General features: G+C 35.9%; 5 protein-coding genes across 5 annotated transcripts in view; 1 reads left to right on the top strand and 4 right to left on the bottom strand.

The window, feature by feature from the left end:
* LOC104729462 (eukaryotic initiation factor 4A-I-like) overlaps positions 1-313 on the bottom strand; it is a 1972-nt gene extending 1659 nt beyond the window's left edge. The window contains exon 1 of the mRNA XM_010448400.2: positions 70-313. Within this exon, the coding sequence (XP_010446702.1) occupies positions 70-125 (56 nt within the window). The 5' untranslated portion in view covers positions 126-313. The remainder of the gene's footprint in view (positions 1-69) is intronic.
* LOC104729461 (calcium-binding protein CML19) lies at positions 412-1804 on the bottom strand. The gene is made up of 7 exons (XM_010448399.2): positions 1693-1804; positions 1478-1607; positions 1340-1376; positions 1203-1230; positions 927-1079; positions 725-827; positions 412-637 (listed from the first exon to the last, which is right to left on the bottom strand). The coding sequence occupies exons 1-7, from the start codon at positions 1693-1695 to the stop codon at positions 576-578; spliced, it is 516 nt and encodes a 171-aa protein (XP_010446701.1). The 5' UTR covers positions 1696-1804; the 3' UTR covers positions 412-575.
* Positions 1843-3173, bottom strand: LOC104729460 (red chlorophyll catabolite reductase, chloroplastic-like). The gene is made up of 2 exons (XM_010448397.1): positions 2807-3173; positions 1843-2572 (listed from the first exon to the last, which is right to left on the bottom strand). Exons 1-2 carry the CDS (start codon positions 3137-3139, stop codon positions 1961-1963), a joined length of 945 nt encoding a protein of 314 aa, XP_010446699.1. The 5' UTR covers positions 3140-3173; the 3' UTR covers positions 1843-1960.
* On the bottom strand, positions 5617-7350 carry LOC104729459 (heat stress transcription factor B-1-like). The gene is made up of 2 exons (XM_010448396.1): positions 6749-7350; positions 5617-6561 (listed from the first exon to the last, which is right to left on the bottom strand). Exons 1-2 carry the CDS (start codon positions 6956-6958, stop codon positions 5902-5904), a joined length of 870 nt encoding a protein of 289 aa, XP_010446698.1. The 5' UTR covers positions 6959-7350; the 3' UTR covers positions 5617-5901.
* LOC104729458 (CLK4-associating serine/arginine rich protein-like) lies at positions 11299-14668 on the top strand. Its single transcript, XM_010448395.1, has 13 exons — positions 11299-11638; positions 11746-11784; positions 11868-12016; positions 12155-12230; positions 12326-12620; positions 12732-12841; positions 12922-12969; positions 13060-13257; positions 13468-13569; positions 13681-13808; positions 13908-14049; positions 14242-14400; positions 14487-14668. Exons 1-13 carry the CDS (start codon positions 11442-11444, stop codon positions 14509-14511), a joined length of 1668 nt encoding a protein of 555 aa, XP_010446697.1. The 5' UTR covers positions 11299-11441; the 3' UTR covers positions 14512-14668.

The following is a 15840-nucleotide window of genomic DNA, read 5'->3' as shown; positions in this document are numbered from 1 at the left end:
AAAAAAGAGTTTTTGTTTGTTGCTACAATGAGATAAACCTCAAAACTCAGTGAGATTGAGAAGCGAGACCTGGAGCGAGAGGGAGATTGAAAAGGAGGAGATGGAGCTGCTTCCATCGATTCCATAATCTCAGGATCAGAATTTCCCAAATTGATCGATTCGCCGGAGAAGGTTTCGCTCCCAACAAATCCAGGTCACGGCGGTGACGAAGTTGGAGAGTAAACACCCAAACGCAGTCGTTTTGATGTTTTACAAAGTTTATTACTCTACCCAATAACGTCGTCGTTTGAATTTCATGAAACGGCGTAGTTTCAATGTTCATGTCATGTATGATGATTATTATTATACACAATAAACATGGCATATGATTACACAATACTGTATACAGAAGCATAAATGATAAAAACATGATTATCTAAAGACAATTTATTGTTGTATTCACAATAATGCATATGATTACACTGTTATTTATATACTACAACTATGCATTTTTATACGACCAAACAACAAATCAAACATTTTCTTATTATCATATAAGTCGAAGTGATATCGTCCAACCATACGTATTATTATACTTATCCATAAGAAGTTCTCCTCATCATCTTCATGAACTCCTCCAAATTAACTTCTCCATCTTCTGCATAAGTTTAAGGCGAACCGATTATTTGGTAAAACTAACATATATGCGAAAATAAAACGATTAATATAGGTTTTCACTACTTACTGTCACGATCTGCTTCTTCGATCATCTCTTCTATATCATTATCTGTGAAATTTTCTCCCAATTCTTTAGCCATCACCTTTATATCACGAGGTGAAATCTTCCCCTATAAAAGATTCCAAAAGTTGTCAACTCAAACACAATGATTTTAATCCAAACAAAAATATAATACTATTAAGAAAAAAAAAGGTTCAGATTTAATCACATTATTGTCATAGTCAATGATCTTAAACGCCTTAGACAATTCGTCTATGGAGTCTCGTTCTCCGAATTTAGTTGTCATCATGTACACAAATTCGTCGAAATCTATGGCTCCACTTTGGTTTTTATCTACTTCTGCCATCAACTCGTTTATTTGCTATCACCAATAACAACAAAATAATATAAACAAAATGAAAATAAACCGATTTATTCTGAACCGAGAAATTTGAACAGAGGATAAATATTGCCAACCATGTCATGTTAAACAAATTGCACAAACCTCATTATTCATCTCAAATCCGAGAGACCTGTAATCAGTAATCAGTAATCAGTAATCAGATGATAAGCTTTTAGAACTACTTTATAAACATTAACTTGAAGAAATTAACTTTAAAAGAAAGAATATTTGCAGCTGACCTCATAGCAACGTTGAGCTCGCGAGCATCGATGCTACCTACATATGAATTTCATATATGCACTAAGTCATGTGCTTCTGATTTAAATAAACAAGTGTAAATCGGATAAACTAAAGGATCGGTTTACTATATAGTTTACCTGAACCGTCTATATCGAAAAGATCAAAGATTTCTCTGATCTCTCGTCTCTTCTGATTAGTCAACCCATAATTCTTCCCATTAGGCTTTAGACCTCTTCTTAGCTGTGCTGCTTGGGACATGTAGCTCGCCTGCCGGAAGAAACAGAAAACAGAACCGATGAACAGAGTAATCAAAAGAACTTAAACTGTTTTTGAAAAGGATAAAGACACTAACCATTTCTTGTGCAGGAAGGAAAAGTATGATCTGATCAGACAAAAAAAAATTAATGGATGACTTTGTTAATTCGATTTATGATGATGCATGAGATGACGAGATTGGTTGGAGATGATCTGTCTCTCTTTTTTAAATTGTCTGTTTTAACTCTTTTGAAAGAGATTAGCTTAAAGACTTTTAGTTTTGCACGTTTTTGTTTCCTGCTTGAATAGAATAATCCATATACTAGTACAAAGAGAACATTAGCTAATGTTATAATGACATGAAACTAGAGAACACCGAAAGCTTCTTTGATAGCGTGTACGACACGGGATGAAACTTCTTCTCCAAAGATTCTCGGAAACTGCAAATCCAAATCTTCCTCTATGCTCTTCTTTCTAAAGCTTTTGTCTCTCCTCTCCAACGCCAATATCTCTTCTTCCCCATCCACTTCGTCTTCTTTGGTGGCACATCGCTCCAACCAAACACGGAGAACCTCCTTAGCAGCAGGACTAACATGATCTCTCAAGATCTCCTCCAACTTATCCTCTTCCTCGGCATTGATTTGAAGCATGGAAGCAGTAGGAGAGACAGCTGAACGGATATAGAGAGAAGGAGACACATAGGGTTTGACTTGAGGTAGCTTAAGGAGGGACTGGCGTTGAGAATCAAGAGAAGTGTCTTGGTAATACTTCTTGAGATAATCAGGGTAAAGAACGAGGTCTTTACGGTGTGGGAGGTCAAGGACGAGGACGAGCGACGTGGGACTGCTCTGTATTAGTTCGAGTAAAAAGTTTGGAGCTTTTGTTGAAGAGTTTAAGAATGCAGAGATGCTTGTTATGTTGAGAGATGCTCCTGTTGGGATCTTGCAATGTATCCAACTTCCTGTAACAAAATCAATCTGAACAACAACAACAACAACAAAACGAAACTTTCACTAAGATTCACATCAAAATTGTTAGGGTTAATTCATTACTTCAAAAGGTTTTATTTTTTTGGTTAGGGTTACGTTTATATCAAAATTGAAGTCTGATTCTACTTAAACCAAACATGCAAAGCAGTCAATTTCGTTTTTTGAAATCTCATAACCCAAAAAACAGAACAAAAAAAACAGAGGAATCGTTTGCAGTGTTACCGGAGATGATTTATCACCGGATCTGATATGAATAGATGCTTCGGCGGAACCGTTAGGGTTCTTGAAGTTTCGTACATCAGGTGGGAGGCTACAGGGAAGGAGATGCGATTGGAGACGATCCTCCAGCGTCGACATGAGATCAACCATAAGCTGCCTGCGCGTGGGTGACACGTACGGGAACTCCATGAATTTCCGGTGAAGATGATCGTCCATGGACTGGGATTGAGCTCGAACTCTGAGTTTGTTTGAGAATCGCGATGGGTTTGCTCGAGTTGGAGTTAACGGCGAGAGAGATGAAGAGTAGAGAGTGTTGCAGCAAAATATCATCGACATCTCTTTATATGTGGCTATGATTAAATCATATGACTTCTTATTATATACTACTAAACCAATTTTTTATTTTTATACTTTCGATAAATAAAAAACAATAATACCTAGTGGTAGTTTAATTGTGTCATTAAATACAAAGATGAAAGTAATAATATAATTTAGATCAAAGATGTAATACTAGAAGACAAAATAAATAAAATAAAATGGTGATGATAAATAAATGAAAGTTGTGTTTACTGAGCTGGTACTTGGTAGAGTGCTGCATCTTCTTCTACTCAATCTTTTTTTTTTTTTGGTCAACTGATATTATTAAAACTTGAAGGGATACAAGGTGAATTACAACCAACTAAGCCGGCGGAAAACAAAGATATCCCCGGAGTCTAAAGCCCAAAAGAGGGAAGTTAAGCCGGCGAACAAACAGAAGTTCCCGGAAACATAAAACGAAACCAAAGTAAAAATACAAAGAAGAGAAATTAAACCCAAAAAAGAGGATGAATCCTTACAATAAAGAAATAGGCAACGAGGCATAAAACCTTACACGATATACTAGTCTTAGAAAGCAAGAAAAACTCTTCTCCTCAAACACTTGGATGAGAACTACCAAGGATGCCCACGGCAATTCCCAAGCTAAGAACAACCACCTCCTATCATGAAGAGAAACCAATCTCTAGTAACAAAACCAAAGACTTCATAACCCGGCAAGCAAAGACTCGAAACGCTTCCGAATGCGACGATGACGACAACTGCGTCCAGAATCGTCTGTGTAGAAGACTTCCAAAAAGCAGTCAGACCTCTAAAGATCTGCAAAGCAAGAACAAGGAGCGCAGCCTAACCTCTCCATAAATCCGAACTCAAAAGAGCACGGAGAAGGAACGAAGAAGCTATCAACCACAACGACCAAACAAACGAGAGAAGAGCCCACTGCAAACAACTAAGACTAGTAGAACTTCTAATCAAACCGAAGCCTAATCTTAGAAAGGGAAACAAACTTAAGGGAAACAAAGGCTGGAAAAGTAGACCAAGGGTGATGGACGAGACAAAGGCTGGGCGGGTAAAACGCAATCGCAACCAAACAACACAAGCGGCTTCAAACAACGAGAACACATGAACGGAAGCAAACGAAGGGAAGGGTCAGGTTGATATATTATTCTTCGAGTCGTACCGTGGAACGGAAAGCTCCGGAATTAAAACCATCAACTTGCAACCACAAACCCAACAATAACTGATCCTACCGCAAAGACCAAACCCAAGATCGAGACTCAAACCAACCACAAGATTCCCCAATCAAGGGCCAAACTTCAACCACAACTACTACACTAAAGACCTAACCCTAGCTAAACGGTACAGAAGCAACAGATGATACCAGATCAAACGGTTACAAACTCGGCACAGCAAACAGGGGACAAAGTAAGGAAGACAGTAGAGACGAACAGGATACCGAGACAATGAAGGGATTAAGGATTTGTCGAAGAAAGAAGGTGGAAGAACCGTCACAAAGAGATCCAGGAGCCTCCATCTTCGCGTATACTCAACAAAGAGAATCAGCAGTCATAGTTGAGCCTAGCCAATATTCCTCTCCGTGAATTGCAAACACAAACAGCAGCCTGGACACACCAGCAACAAACAGATCCTAAGAATCTGGAATTCAAGACACAATCTCGCTCAGATCTGAAGCTCCACATCTGCAACTCCATATCGCCAAAAAACCACCATACTTCCACCACCGCAAGATACAAATACAGAGACTGAAAATTAAGCATGAAATTAAAAGGGGGGACCGACGCCGGCGCTAGATAAGCCGCCACGCGCCGGTCGGAAGCTTGACGAAGGCTGTGTGTTACTAGAAGCGGCGAGAGAGAAAAGTAGGGTTTTTTTCTCTGATTTTCTGTTTTGCATCTTCTTCTACTCAATCAAGTGATGTAAGTCTTGGCCAATAGGGACTTAACTGGGCATAAAAACAAAATTTATAATATACTATATCTTTATCTAATATTTTGTTATTTATCTCAATATATAAGTATATAACTAATTATGAATTTGTATATACAGATTAATAATTTTATTTGTTGTGGAGCCAGTTGAAATATTTTTCTCTTTATTAATTCGGTACATTATTGGGTTTTCTCCTCTTTAGTTTAGTAGTGATATCTTTGGAACCCTTTTACTAACTTCATATACAGCATTTTGTTGCAATAGCTTTTATTTTTTATTTTTTGTAATTAAGAGAATTGCTACAGTGTTTATGTGACTTTATTTTCTTAACAATTTGAATTGAAAATATTCAACGGATTACGTAAAAACACGGAAACCACCTACTACTTGCAAGAAAACAAATCATAAAAATAAAAATAAAAAGTAAAAGTAAAAATTTCTTCCTATTTCAAGTTTCCAACCAAAGTACAAGAATCTAGACAGTCCCCATGCATTTTACACATTAGAAAAAGGGATCTCAAGAAATAAATCAAGCCAAAAACACCCAATACTAAAAACTTTCAACATCTGTCTTATTATATAAATATATTTAAACATACACTAATTAATCCTTATACAAATAGGGATATACATGAAAATTCTTATATTTGCGTTTGATCCTTCTGGATCTTCTTCTTCTTCTTCGTTCACTTTAAAAAAAAAAACCATTTAAAAATAATAAAAACGAACTTTTTTTCCCTTAGGAGAAAATCATGTTTTTTCCTTTCTTCTGTCGTCGATGACGTGTCACACGCTGGTTTGAACAGTCTTCGAAACACTTGTTTTGTTTTGTTTTAGTTGCAGACTTTGCTGCTTTTCCACAACGGCGCGTGAAAGTCCACGTTCTTTAATTCCTTCGTTATATGGGACCCACCGACCAAATAATTATTTTCATCCCGGTCCCTCTTCTTTCTCTCTCCTTTCAACCACACCCCAAACAATTTCAACCCTTCACCTACCCCCTCATCCGCTCCTCCACCACAGCCTTCGCAATCACTACTACTCTCTTCTTCTTCGTCAGACTCCAGCACCGGTTTGAACTTCCCTCCTCCTTTGATCATCTGATCGATCTTTTCAGGCTTTACTTTGAGATGATCAGTCAAGAACGTCACCAGCTCATCCCTTTGCTTCTTCGCCGCCTCTAGCTCCGAGCTTAAACTGTTGTTCTCTCGTTTCAGCTTCTCGTTCTCTCCCGATAAATCAGCAACCATGTTCTCCACCGAACCAGGGTTCTTAGACGAACCTGGTGATGACGTTGAGCTTGACCCGTGATCATCACCACCCCCACCAACACCCGAGTTTGACTCAGACGGCGTACTACCACCACCAACAACTACACATTTCCCCGCGATCACAGACTTACGCCGTCGTATATCCGACAACAGATCCTCTCCTCCTCTCCGGAAATAATCGTTCGCGAATTCCCATTTATCCGGTACTGTTTTCCGAAACCCCTACAAAAAAACAGAACAAAACAAGAAAGTGTTGTTCTGAGCTTCTAGAAACTTTTTCTCACCAACCCCCAAATTTTCGAAAAATTACGAAATTGGCCAACCAACAACCAAAGAATGATTCAATTTCACCAAACGAGTTTTAATTGAAGGAAGCAATAAATAAATGTAAAAAAAAAAAGAAACTCACGTAAGTGTTGAGCTGACGAATGAAGCTTGAGAAGTTATTATGTTTGAAGTATTGAGGAAGAAGATCTTTAGCAAACTCAGCTGTCTTCCACACCACGAAAGCTGTTCCGTCTTCGTTCCATGACACGACGTCGTCTGTGTTATGATCATCTACTAGCTGATACGTTTTGCTTAAAAACGGCGCCGGTACAGATCTTTGCGCCACCGTCATCTCCGGCGAGTTATCACCCCCAACCAAAATATATATAAAAAAAAAAGAAACAACTAAAAATAATCTAGAAAACTTAGAAAGCAATTAAAGATCGGAGCAGAGGATATTTATTAGCAACTAAAGAGCAAGAGAGCGGTGAGAAATTCCCAATCCCAGCAGTAAAAGCCAGAGAGGAAAACACGAGAACGGAGGAGATCGGAGTTTCTTTTGGTTTCTTCCATTTAAGGAAAAATCTTTTGGAGGAAGAAGATGAAGACGACGACCATAATTCGCCGGAGCTAATCCGTGTGATATATAAGTAATTTAATTATAAACTCTCTGTTTTTTTTTTTCTTCTGTATGTAAACAACAAGTAAGTAAAAAGAGAAAGAAACTAGTTAAGTGTTATCACGAAGTTTGGTCTTTATAACGTAGAGGATTTATAGATCCTCGATTGGGTAGTAGTGGCCCCTACCTTTGAAAAGAATAAAAGTAAAAAAAAAAAACGGATGCTTGCTTCTAGAAATTCTAAGAAACATCTTTTCTTCTTTCTTCTCTTTTGAAAAAAAAAAAGAATACATATATATAATCATCTTATGAAAAAATATTCAAAAAGTCTTATCTTTTGAATTATGATTTCCTTTTTCACTCCCTTGAATATATCTCTCTATTCGTAATTTGTACAACTTGTATCCATGAGTTAATATTTCTCTTCATCTAGAAAGTTTTTATAAATTTAACAGGTACGTTGTAATCTTTATTTTTTTCAAATATGACGGGTGACAAAAGAGATATTTATATGATAAAAATTGCGACTTTGGTTTTATTTGCCTTGTTTTCTAATATATTTCTTTTGTAATTTTTTTATTGTGTTCACCTAACACATTTTTGCCTTTCGATTCACATTGGGGTACCAATGAGCTTCATTTACCTTTTCTTTTTAATAGTATCTTTAGACTAAACAATTCGGATAATATTTTTTAAACGTATGAGTCGTGACAAATTCAAGTTCTAAAAAAACCATCGACATCTCTACGTCTTCATTTCTTGGATTTATTTCCAACACCTTTGGCTTTAATTTATCCCCATTTTATCATCACTATTCACTGATATAGTGATATTCATACCACCACGGCTATATAATCGTACCCACGGCTATTAATAATTTGCGTAAATGCAAGTCTCCGTTGGAGAAAAAAATGACATGCGTTTTCAACTTTTCATAAACATTCTAAATACATGCAAACGCGAATTAATAATTGTTAATTTTAATATTAATAATTTATACATAAAATGTTATAATAGGATTAGCTAATTGACTATTTTATATTTTGTAAATAACGATAGCATAAAAAGCAGATGTTGTTTTTGGTTACAAATTTTTATAATAATAAAGTTTGGTAAGAAAAGGAAAGAATTTTGGAATATGTTTTTATTTATTATTAAAATAATTTCAACAAAAACATGTCATATTTTGTAAATTGTTTTTCAATTAGTTATAAGTATTTTAAAACTGATTCTGCAAATAAACAAATATTTTATTTTATTTTAGTCAAAAAAGGCAATAACCAACGTGTGAAAAAATTGTAGATTGTTGCATGTACACTCAAATGGACTTCAAACACATCGTCTATTTTAAAGGTTATACAATTGCTAATTTGCAATGTTCAAGAAAGCGCTAGGCGGTAATTGGGCGGTGACCCAACGCCTAGCGCCTAGAACGCTTAATCGGAGGCTAGGCGATTTTAGGCGGTTTAGGCGTTTTCAACGTAGAACATTATATATGTAATATTGTAGACAAAAATATATGTTAGATAAATAAAAGTAATAAACCATAAACAAAACTTAGGAAAAAATGTAGTTTTTAATTGATATCAACAACATATAAAGATTTGTAATTATGTATATGAATGTAAAACTTTAAATTTTAATTATATATAATTAAAAATTAGATAAATATATTAAATCGAAATATATGTGATTTTAGGCGGTTTAGGCGGTCGTCTAGGCGTCGGTTGAGCGCCTAGCGCCTAGACAGCGCCTAGGCGACCGCCTAGACCGCTTTTCATATTGGTTAACTTATTTCGTGATATTTTATCAATCTTACAATTATTTTTAAATCGTGATTTATGTCTCCCTTTTTTACAAAAAAAAAAATGAAGTAATTTTATAATGTATTTTTTTTTGTTTTGGTTAAATGAGAATTTCATTCAATAGATTTTATATATATTCCACACAATTCTTCTATAATTATAAGGGGAACCTAACTTACTAGCTAAGACTCACTATTATGGATAAACCGGGTTCATGCATGATTGAGTATACTTATTTTGAAAATTCAGTACCAAGAGCTCCAGTTATGTATTAAAACCATATATTAACAAATGCGTGTAACTTTTTTCATGTTGATAGGGCTTTTTACTTTTTCATTTACAGTCAAGTTGAGGTATCTCGTTATAGACGTGTATACTCTTTTCACATTTCCTAATAACGAATTGTCATCTTTTTATCAAATAGAAGCATTCTGTTACATTGTGTACAGGGATAGAGAGCATTTTTCCTACATGGAAAAGTCGGAAATAAACAATTTTGACTTGGTGATGATTATCCGTTTAATTTGATGGAAATAACCGAAACTTTCTAAACATGTATTAACAATTCTACATTAGTTTTTTTTTTACTCACAAATTATAGAATAACATACGTTGAACCATATAATTATGTTGGGATAATTAATTAAGTATGACGGTTCCAATTTGTAATATTTTGGATAGTGCTAAAGTACAGAATGAAAGAAAATAATTTAAAAGAAAATACGTAATAAAATAATTGCAATTGCACAGCTACACAAAATCATAAATAGGATTTCTTTGTATCAATAACATGTATTATGCGGATGAGGATGACCAAAAAAAACACAATCACGTTGACTTTCATTATCATAAATATCTTCAGGCCATTACAACAAATTCAATGAACTTTTGTCTCGGTCTTCTCTATCATTACCAGTTTTGGAGCATTTATTCGGTTCTACTATCGAAAGTTCGAACTCATTTCTATGTTTTTTTGGACCTTTGGTGACAACATGAGGAAAAATGACCTCTTGACCAAAACCAACTTAAGTCAGACTAATGGTGGGAACTATTGACACGCGTCAAGAAACATCCACATAAAGAAAGAAACATCGATCTAAAACGTATGTCTTTTGTTTCCCACGAATCTTTTTTTGTTTCTTTTTCTGATGGAACTTGAAAGATGAGTCTGGTAATAATGTAATTGCGTTTGTTGGGGCATTAGAATGTTTGAGTTCCATTCCCTATTCCCATCATAACTTTAAAACTTTGCTTTTTCCATATTCTCATCTTAACTTTTGAGTCGGCATAAACTGTTCATAACACACATTCAAAGTCTAATATAAACTAAACATTATAAACAGATCTTATGTTTTGTCAAGGGAAAAAAAAATCGTTTTGAGGATATAAAAACAATGCAAATATACATGGAATATAATTCTAGTTATTCTATAAAAAAAAAAGAAGAAGGATGTATTTAAATGTAAATTTCTTTGCAACCTCTAATCATAAATGGTACCACCTAAGATTAAAACTAAATTAAAACCATATATATATATATATATGTTCTTCTGATGACCTCAAACCAAGTAGTCTAACTAATGGGATATAAAATGCAATCTAATCTTTATGGTTAAGTTCTATAATGTAATTATTATGTACTCCATATGTCAACGTCATACGTCGCCACTACACTCACCTCAAACAAAGAAAATGATCAGTCACAGATTCCACAATTTTTTGGGCACCACCATTAATTTATTTTTCTCTCAATTTGTAGTTCTAAAAACCAATTATTGGAATAATTAAAGAATGAAATGACGTTTAACTCGCGACACGTCTCCTTCAACAACCGGTTTAAGCATTTTTTAAAGCAAAAACACACATTTTCCCAATAAAAACTACATATATTCTTTTTCAAATTGCAGTTTTCTATGGCTTTAAAAATATAAAAAATTACGCATTTTCCCTATAGAAAACTATCTAGATTCTTTTTCAAACTGCATTATATTATGGCTTTAAATCACTCGATCACATGCAACATGTTTGTACGTGTTCAAAAAGTTGGTCATCTAAGAGATTAGCCTTAAAAAACACAAATATGCTTAACAAAATAAAATCAACAAAATTACATATTAAAAAATATAAAATAGAAACTAGTAAACCTCTGGGAGAGACAGAAGGTTCCACCTAAAATCTTACGCACTTAAGCGCTAAGCATAGCCTAATAGTTGACACGTGGACAAAACGCAGATCTAATTACCCCCTGGAATCGAACGGTTCACATTCACTGCAAAATTAGTCGCCGGAAATTAAAAAAATAAAAGTATCGTAAAAAATTCGCCTGAGAAATTTTCCCCCAATTCCGAAGAGGTTAATTAGGGTTTCTGAGCTTAGAGAGACAGAGACCACAAAGGAGGTGAGAGATCAAGATGTGGCACGAAGCGAGAAGATCGGAGAAGAAGGTTCACGATATGATGGACGCTGCTCGGAAAAGAGCACAGAGGCGAGCTATTTACTTGGCTAAACGCCGTGGAGATCCAATTCAGTCGATTCAAGCCGTTGGTTCTCGATACCGAATCTTCCGTGATGATGGTCTTTACCAAGCCACCGAGGATCAACAGGGCTTGTAATTGTTTACTTACCCCTATCGATACTTCAATTCTTATATAATTTTATTTTTTTCAATTTGGATTTGATTGCTTATCAAATAAGTCTGAACGACGTTTGTATCAGGATTCCTTGGAATGGGAAGCAAGATGTAATGATTGATAGGTATTTGATTTTAGTTTCTAGGGTTTATCTAGAAGTTCATTGATTTGCTTGTTTGTTGATTTGAATTAGCGATTGTTGTATAGATTTGATGGACGTGCTCTTCTGGATTTTGTGCGTGAGGCTGGTTCGAGAAGTATACGGCCACATAAGAAAACGGAAGAGGAGGAAGAAGTTGAAGAGTTTGTTAATTTTGAGCGTTATCGAGATTTGATTAAGCATCGGCGTAGAGGATGTCGGTACCTTTTTTTACTACAATTTTGTTTCTTTTTTCGATCTTCCAATCAAATTCAAGGAAAAAAACGGTCTTGGAATCAAAGTTTGAGTAATTGAGATAAAGAGTCAATGGGATAATGCTTCATACTGTGAACAGTTTCGGATGAGGAGGGTTTGCTACATGTCCATCAAGAGCTCGATGCCAAACTTACTGCTCCCTTCCCAGGGGCTAGGTACATTTTCACCCTACTCTGAAAGTTAAATCCTCGTTCTGTCTTATTCTTATTAGTAGTGTTTGCTGTAATCACAATTGTATGTTTTGTTGTAGATCACAAGCAGCTCAACCAACTGCAAACAAAGGAACATATTCGCAGGTTGGGTTTTCTTATGCGGGAAATGGAAAAGATAAGTCATTTGATGCGGACGAAGATGATGTTGATGACGACGAGGATGATGAGGATGAGGAGGAAGAATTTGACAGTAACGACAGCGATGATGAAGGAATGGAAACTATTGCTAAACAGTTTGGCATAAAGCGATATGGGTGGCTGGTTTATATGGACAAGAAGGCAAAAGAGGAAGAGAAAAGGCAAAAAGAACTCATCAAAGGCGATCCTTCAATTGTAAGTTGCAAGGCTCGTTCGTGTTGATCTATGAAAGTTTATGTCTTCCTTTTGTTTCGCTTCTTTGCTTATCTATGATTTTGAACTGAATCGAAACTCATGAAAATGCAGAAGAAGCTAAGTCGTAAGGAAAGAAGGAAAGTTTCAAGGACAGAGAGAGACAGAGAAAAAGAAACTTCAAGGATTGTTGGAAGGCAAATGATTCATCATGATCCCTACAGGTAAGATGGCATAACACATAAGAAAGCAAAAGTCAAAATGTAAGTTTTAGCTCACTGACATGGTTCTTCTAAATTCACAGGGAGTCTCGAAGGAGTCCTACTTATGAGGCTTATCCGCGTTCAAGAAGGTTTTGCTGTTATTAGCCTGTTATTATGTCATTCCAGCTATGAAAACATTGGGAGTGTGATTCCTTATCTCTTCTTTTGCGTATCCACAGATCAAGATCCAGATCCCGGTCATATTCTCCATCATACTCACGGCGAAATGGGCGTGGAGATCATTCAGATGAAATCAGCAAACCGAAAATTGAATATATTACTGAATTTGGAGGAGGCTCTGGAGATGTAGGAAGTCCGAAGTTCGGAGGATATTCCCCACCGCATTCACCACCATCTCAAACTGATCTATTAAGCCGGTCGGAGCACTCAACCTATAGTTCTTGCAATAGCCACTTACTCCCCACTTGTTGGTTGAGGAAAACTTTTGTTGTTGTAGAATAAATTGGCACTAGATTAGCACCAAGGGAGAGATAGAATCTTCCTTTCTGGAACAGCTTTTAGAATTGAATGAAATTGCTAATTATAATCGATAGAGTAGGAAACTATAATATTTTATTTTCCTGCAGACCATCGTCGGGCCATATTCTTGAGGCGCTGCATGTTGATCCTGCGTCTGGTGTATCCCTTGAGAAAGACAAGATTGTTAAACCAGCTAGACCGACTGTGAGGTATATAGATGAGATTGCATATTTCCAGATTATTTTATGTGTTCTGTATCTTCTTCCGTTAGCTTTTGTGGTTGTGAATGGGAACCTTGATTTCTTTTTTTCTACTTGCAGTACTTCCACAGCACTAGCGAAGCTTTCAAAAGCAGGTACATCCTCGTTGAAGCAGACACAAGCAGAGAAGAAAGAAACTCCCCAAGAACGACTGAAGAGAATCATGAATAAACAGCTAACAAAGCAAAGTAAGATCTTAAGTGTTATCATATATGTTCACTACGATTAGGTTTATTCCTATTTTCTGTGAGAAACTGAGATGGTGGATGAATCATATTTATACACAGTTAAGAAAGACTCTGCAACAGAGACTGCTAAGAAACGAGAACAGGAGCGGCAAAGGCTGGAGAAACTAGCGGAAACAAGCCGGTTAAGTCGGAATAGGCAACGCAGCCGTAGTAGGAGTAATAGTCGATCGCCACCACCGAGGTTGTTAATAAAGTTATCATTTTTTGCTTCGTGATTAGAATGGGGATTTGTGAAGATGAGAAGGAAGTTCTCTGTTCTAGAGCTCTGATTGGATCCGCTCTCTCTCTCGAGACTCACCAATACAGTTGACTGCACAGATTTCATTGCTTCTCCTCCCATTTGATTTTGTTTATTAAAATATTTTGCCTGCAGAAGACACAGACGAAGCAGAAGCAGAAGTAGAAGTAGAAGCAGAAGCAGGAGATCGCGCAGACACGGTTCAAGGTCACGGTCTAGGTCCCTATCAAGGTCGCGATCACGGTCTCCCAAACGCTCACGGAGACGCTCCCCATCTTATTCAAGGTCTCCCAGGTAAAAAACAGATGGCAAGCTTTACATGAATGGTGGCTTGCTTTTACCTTTGTCTATATAACAAACATATTGAGTGTATTTTGCAGGCGAAGAAGCAGGTCAAGGCATTGAAGAGAGTAAACTCCTATTGTTGAGGCAACGGTTCTGTTTCCTCTGTTTTTAGTTATGTGTGTTTTCTTATCCTTACTTTTTTTTTATTCTGAATAAAGTTTGTCTGGGACTTATGTATATGGATTCAGTGGTTAAAAATATGGTTCTGTTGGATACATGGGATTGTTCGAAAGAGCAGTGTTGATACACTACTAATTAACAAATTGTGCCTGTGCGTGACCATCTCCATGTGATTTTAAGTACACAACTCCTAAAGTGTTGGTCCTTTCTAAGAAAGTTGTTAAGCTACAAAGATTGTCATACTTACAACTACATTTATAAAAACAATAGTTAAGGCTGGTCCCATTCCCGTATAAACAACTTGCTTTGATTACCACTCTTATCTTCCATAAGATATCTTTCTTGAATCTCCATATATTATACCTTTTCATTCATTGTAACTTGTAAGTAAGAAGAACAATGAATCTCAAGGTTGCGGCTTTCAACTGTCGAGAGAAGCAGAAGAAACTAGCAATGGTCTCTTTCGACATTAATGAATCTTCTCATTCCTTTTTTTTTTTTAAAGAAATCAATTGAATAACAAAATAGTAAGAAAGCTGGACATTAAATTCGCTGAGATGAATATCACACTACACATTGCATGAAAAGCTAGCATGCATAGAGAGTGAAATTTGAATGTTGCAAATTGAAAAAATAGAAACATGCATATTTTTATACGACAATGAAAACAAGAAAACACGTGATATATATTAGATGAAAAAAATATATTTCCTTATTGTAATGAATGGATAAGAACGATTTGAATGAAGGAGAGAATAAAAAAAAAATTCAACGTTTGAATGTGGTAGGAGCGGAGTCACTATAGTATTTCTCATGAGTCAATATTGATTGAAACATGGGTTTTTATTAATTGGACCCATTCTCTCTGATCTTTTGGTTCTGGTTTTTTCGAACTAGTAGTATTATTATGGTTATACTAATTGATAGCTTTGTTTTGTTCGCAAAAATCAATGCTCACAATAAATAACAACAGAGACTAGTGTGTGTTGTCGTGTGCGTGCTTGAACATCCAACCCCAATGCGGCGTTTGTTAGATAACGTGATACATAACTCTATGCTTTGAAATTTCGTAACTTCATCATTAATCAACCCATCTGATGAGAGATTCTTTGGAATTTGTAAGTACTTAAAGCCTAAATTTATGTTCGACAAAAATATCATTTCTAGAGTTTCAATGAAATTTTTTGAAACCAGTACAACCGACCTGTTTAAAAAACTTTACATTCTTTCTATTATTACAATGGGTATAGCTATAAAACTCAAATCAAT

Source organism: Camelina sativa, chromosome 12 (genome assembly GCF_000633955.1).
Source record: "Camelina sativa cultivar DH55 chromosome 12, Cs, whole genome shotgun sequence".
In the NCBI taxonomy this organism is placed as follows: domain Eukaryota; kingdom Viridiplantae; phylum Streptophyta; class Magnoliopsida; order Brassicales; family Brassicaceae; genus Camelina; species Camelina sativa.
The sequence above is the reverse complement of the archived record's forward strand: the minus strand, read 5'-3'. Positions and strand labels throughout refer to the sequence as shown.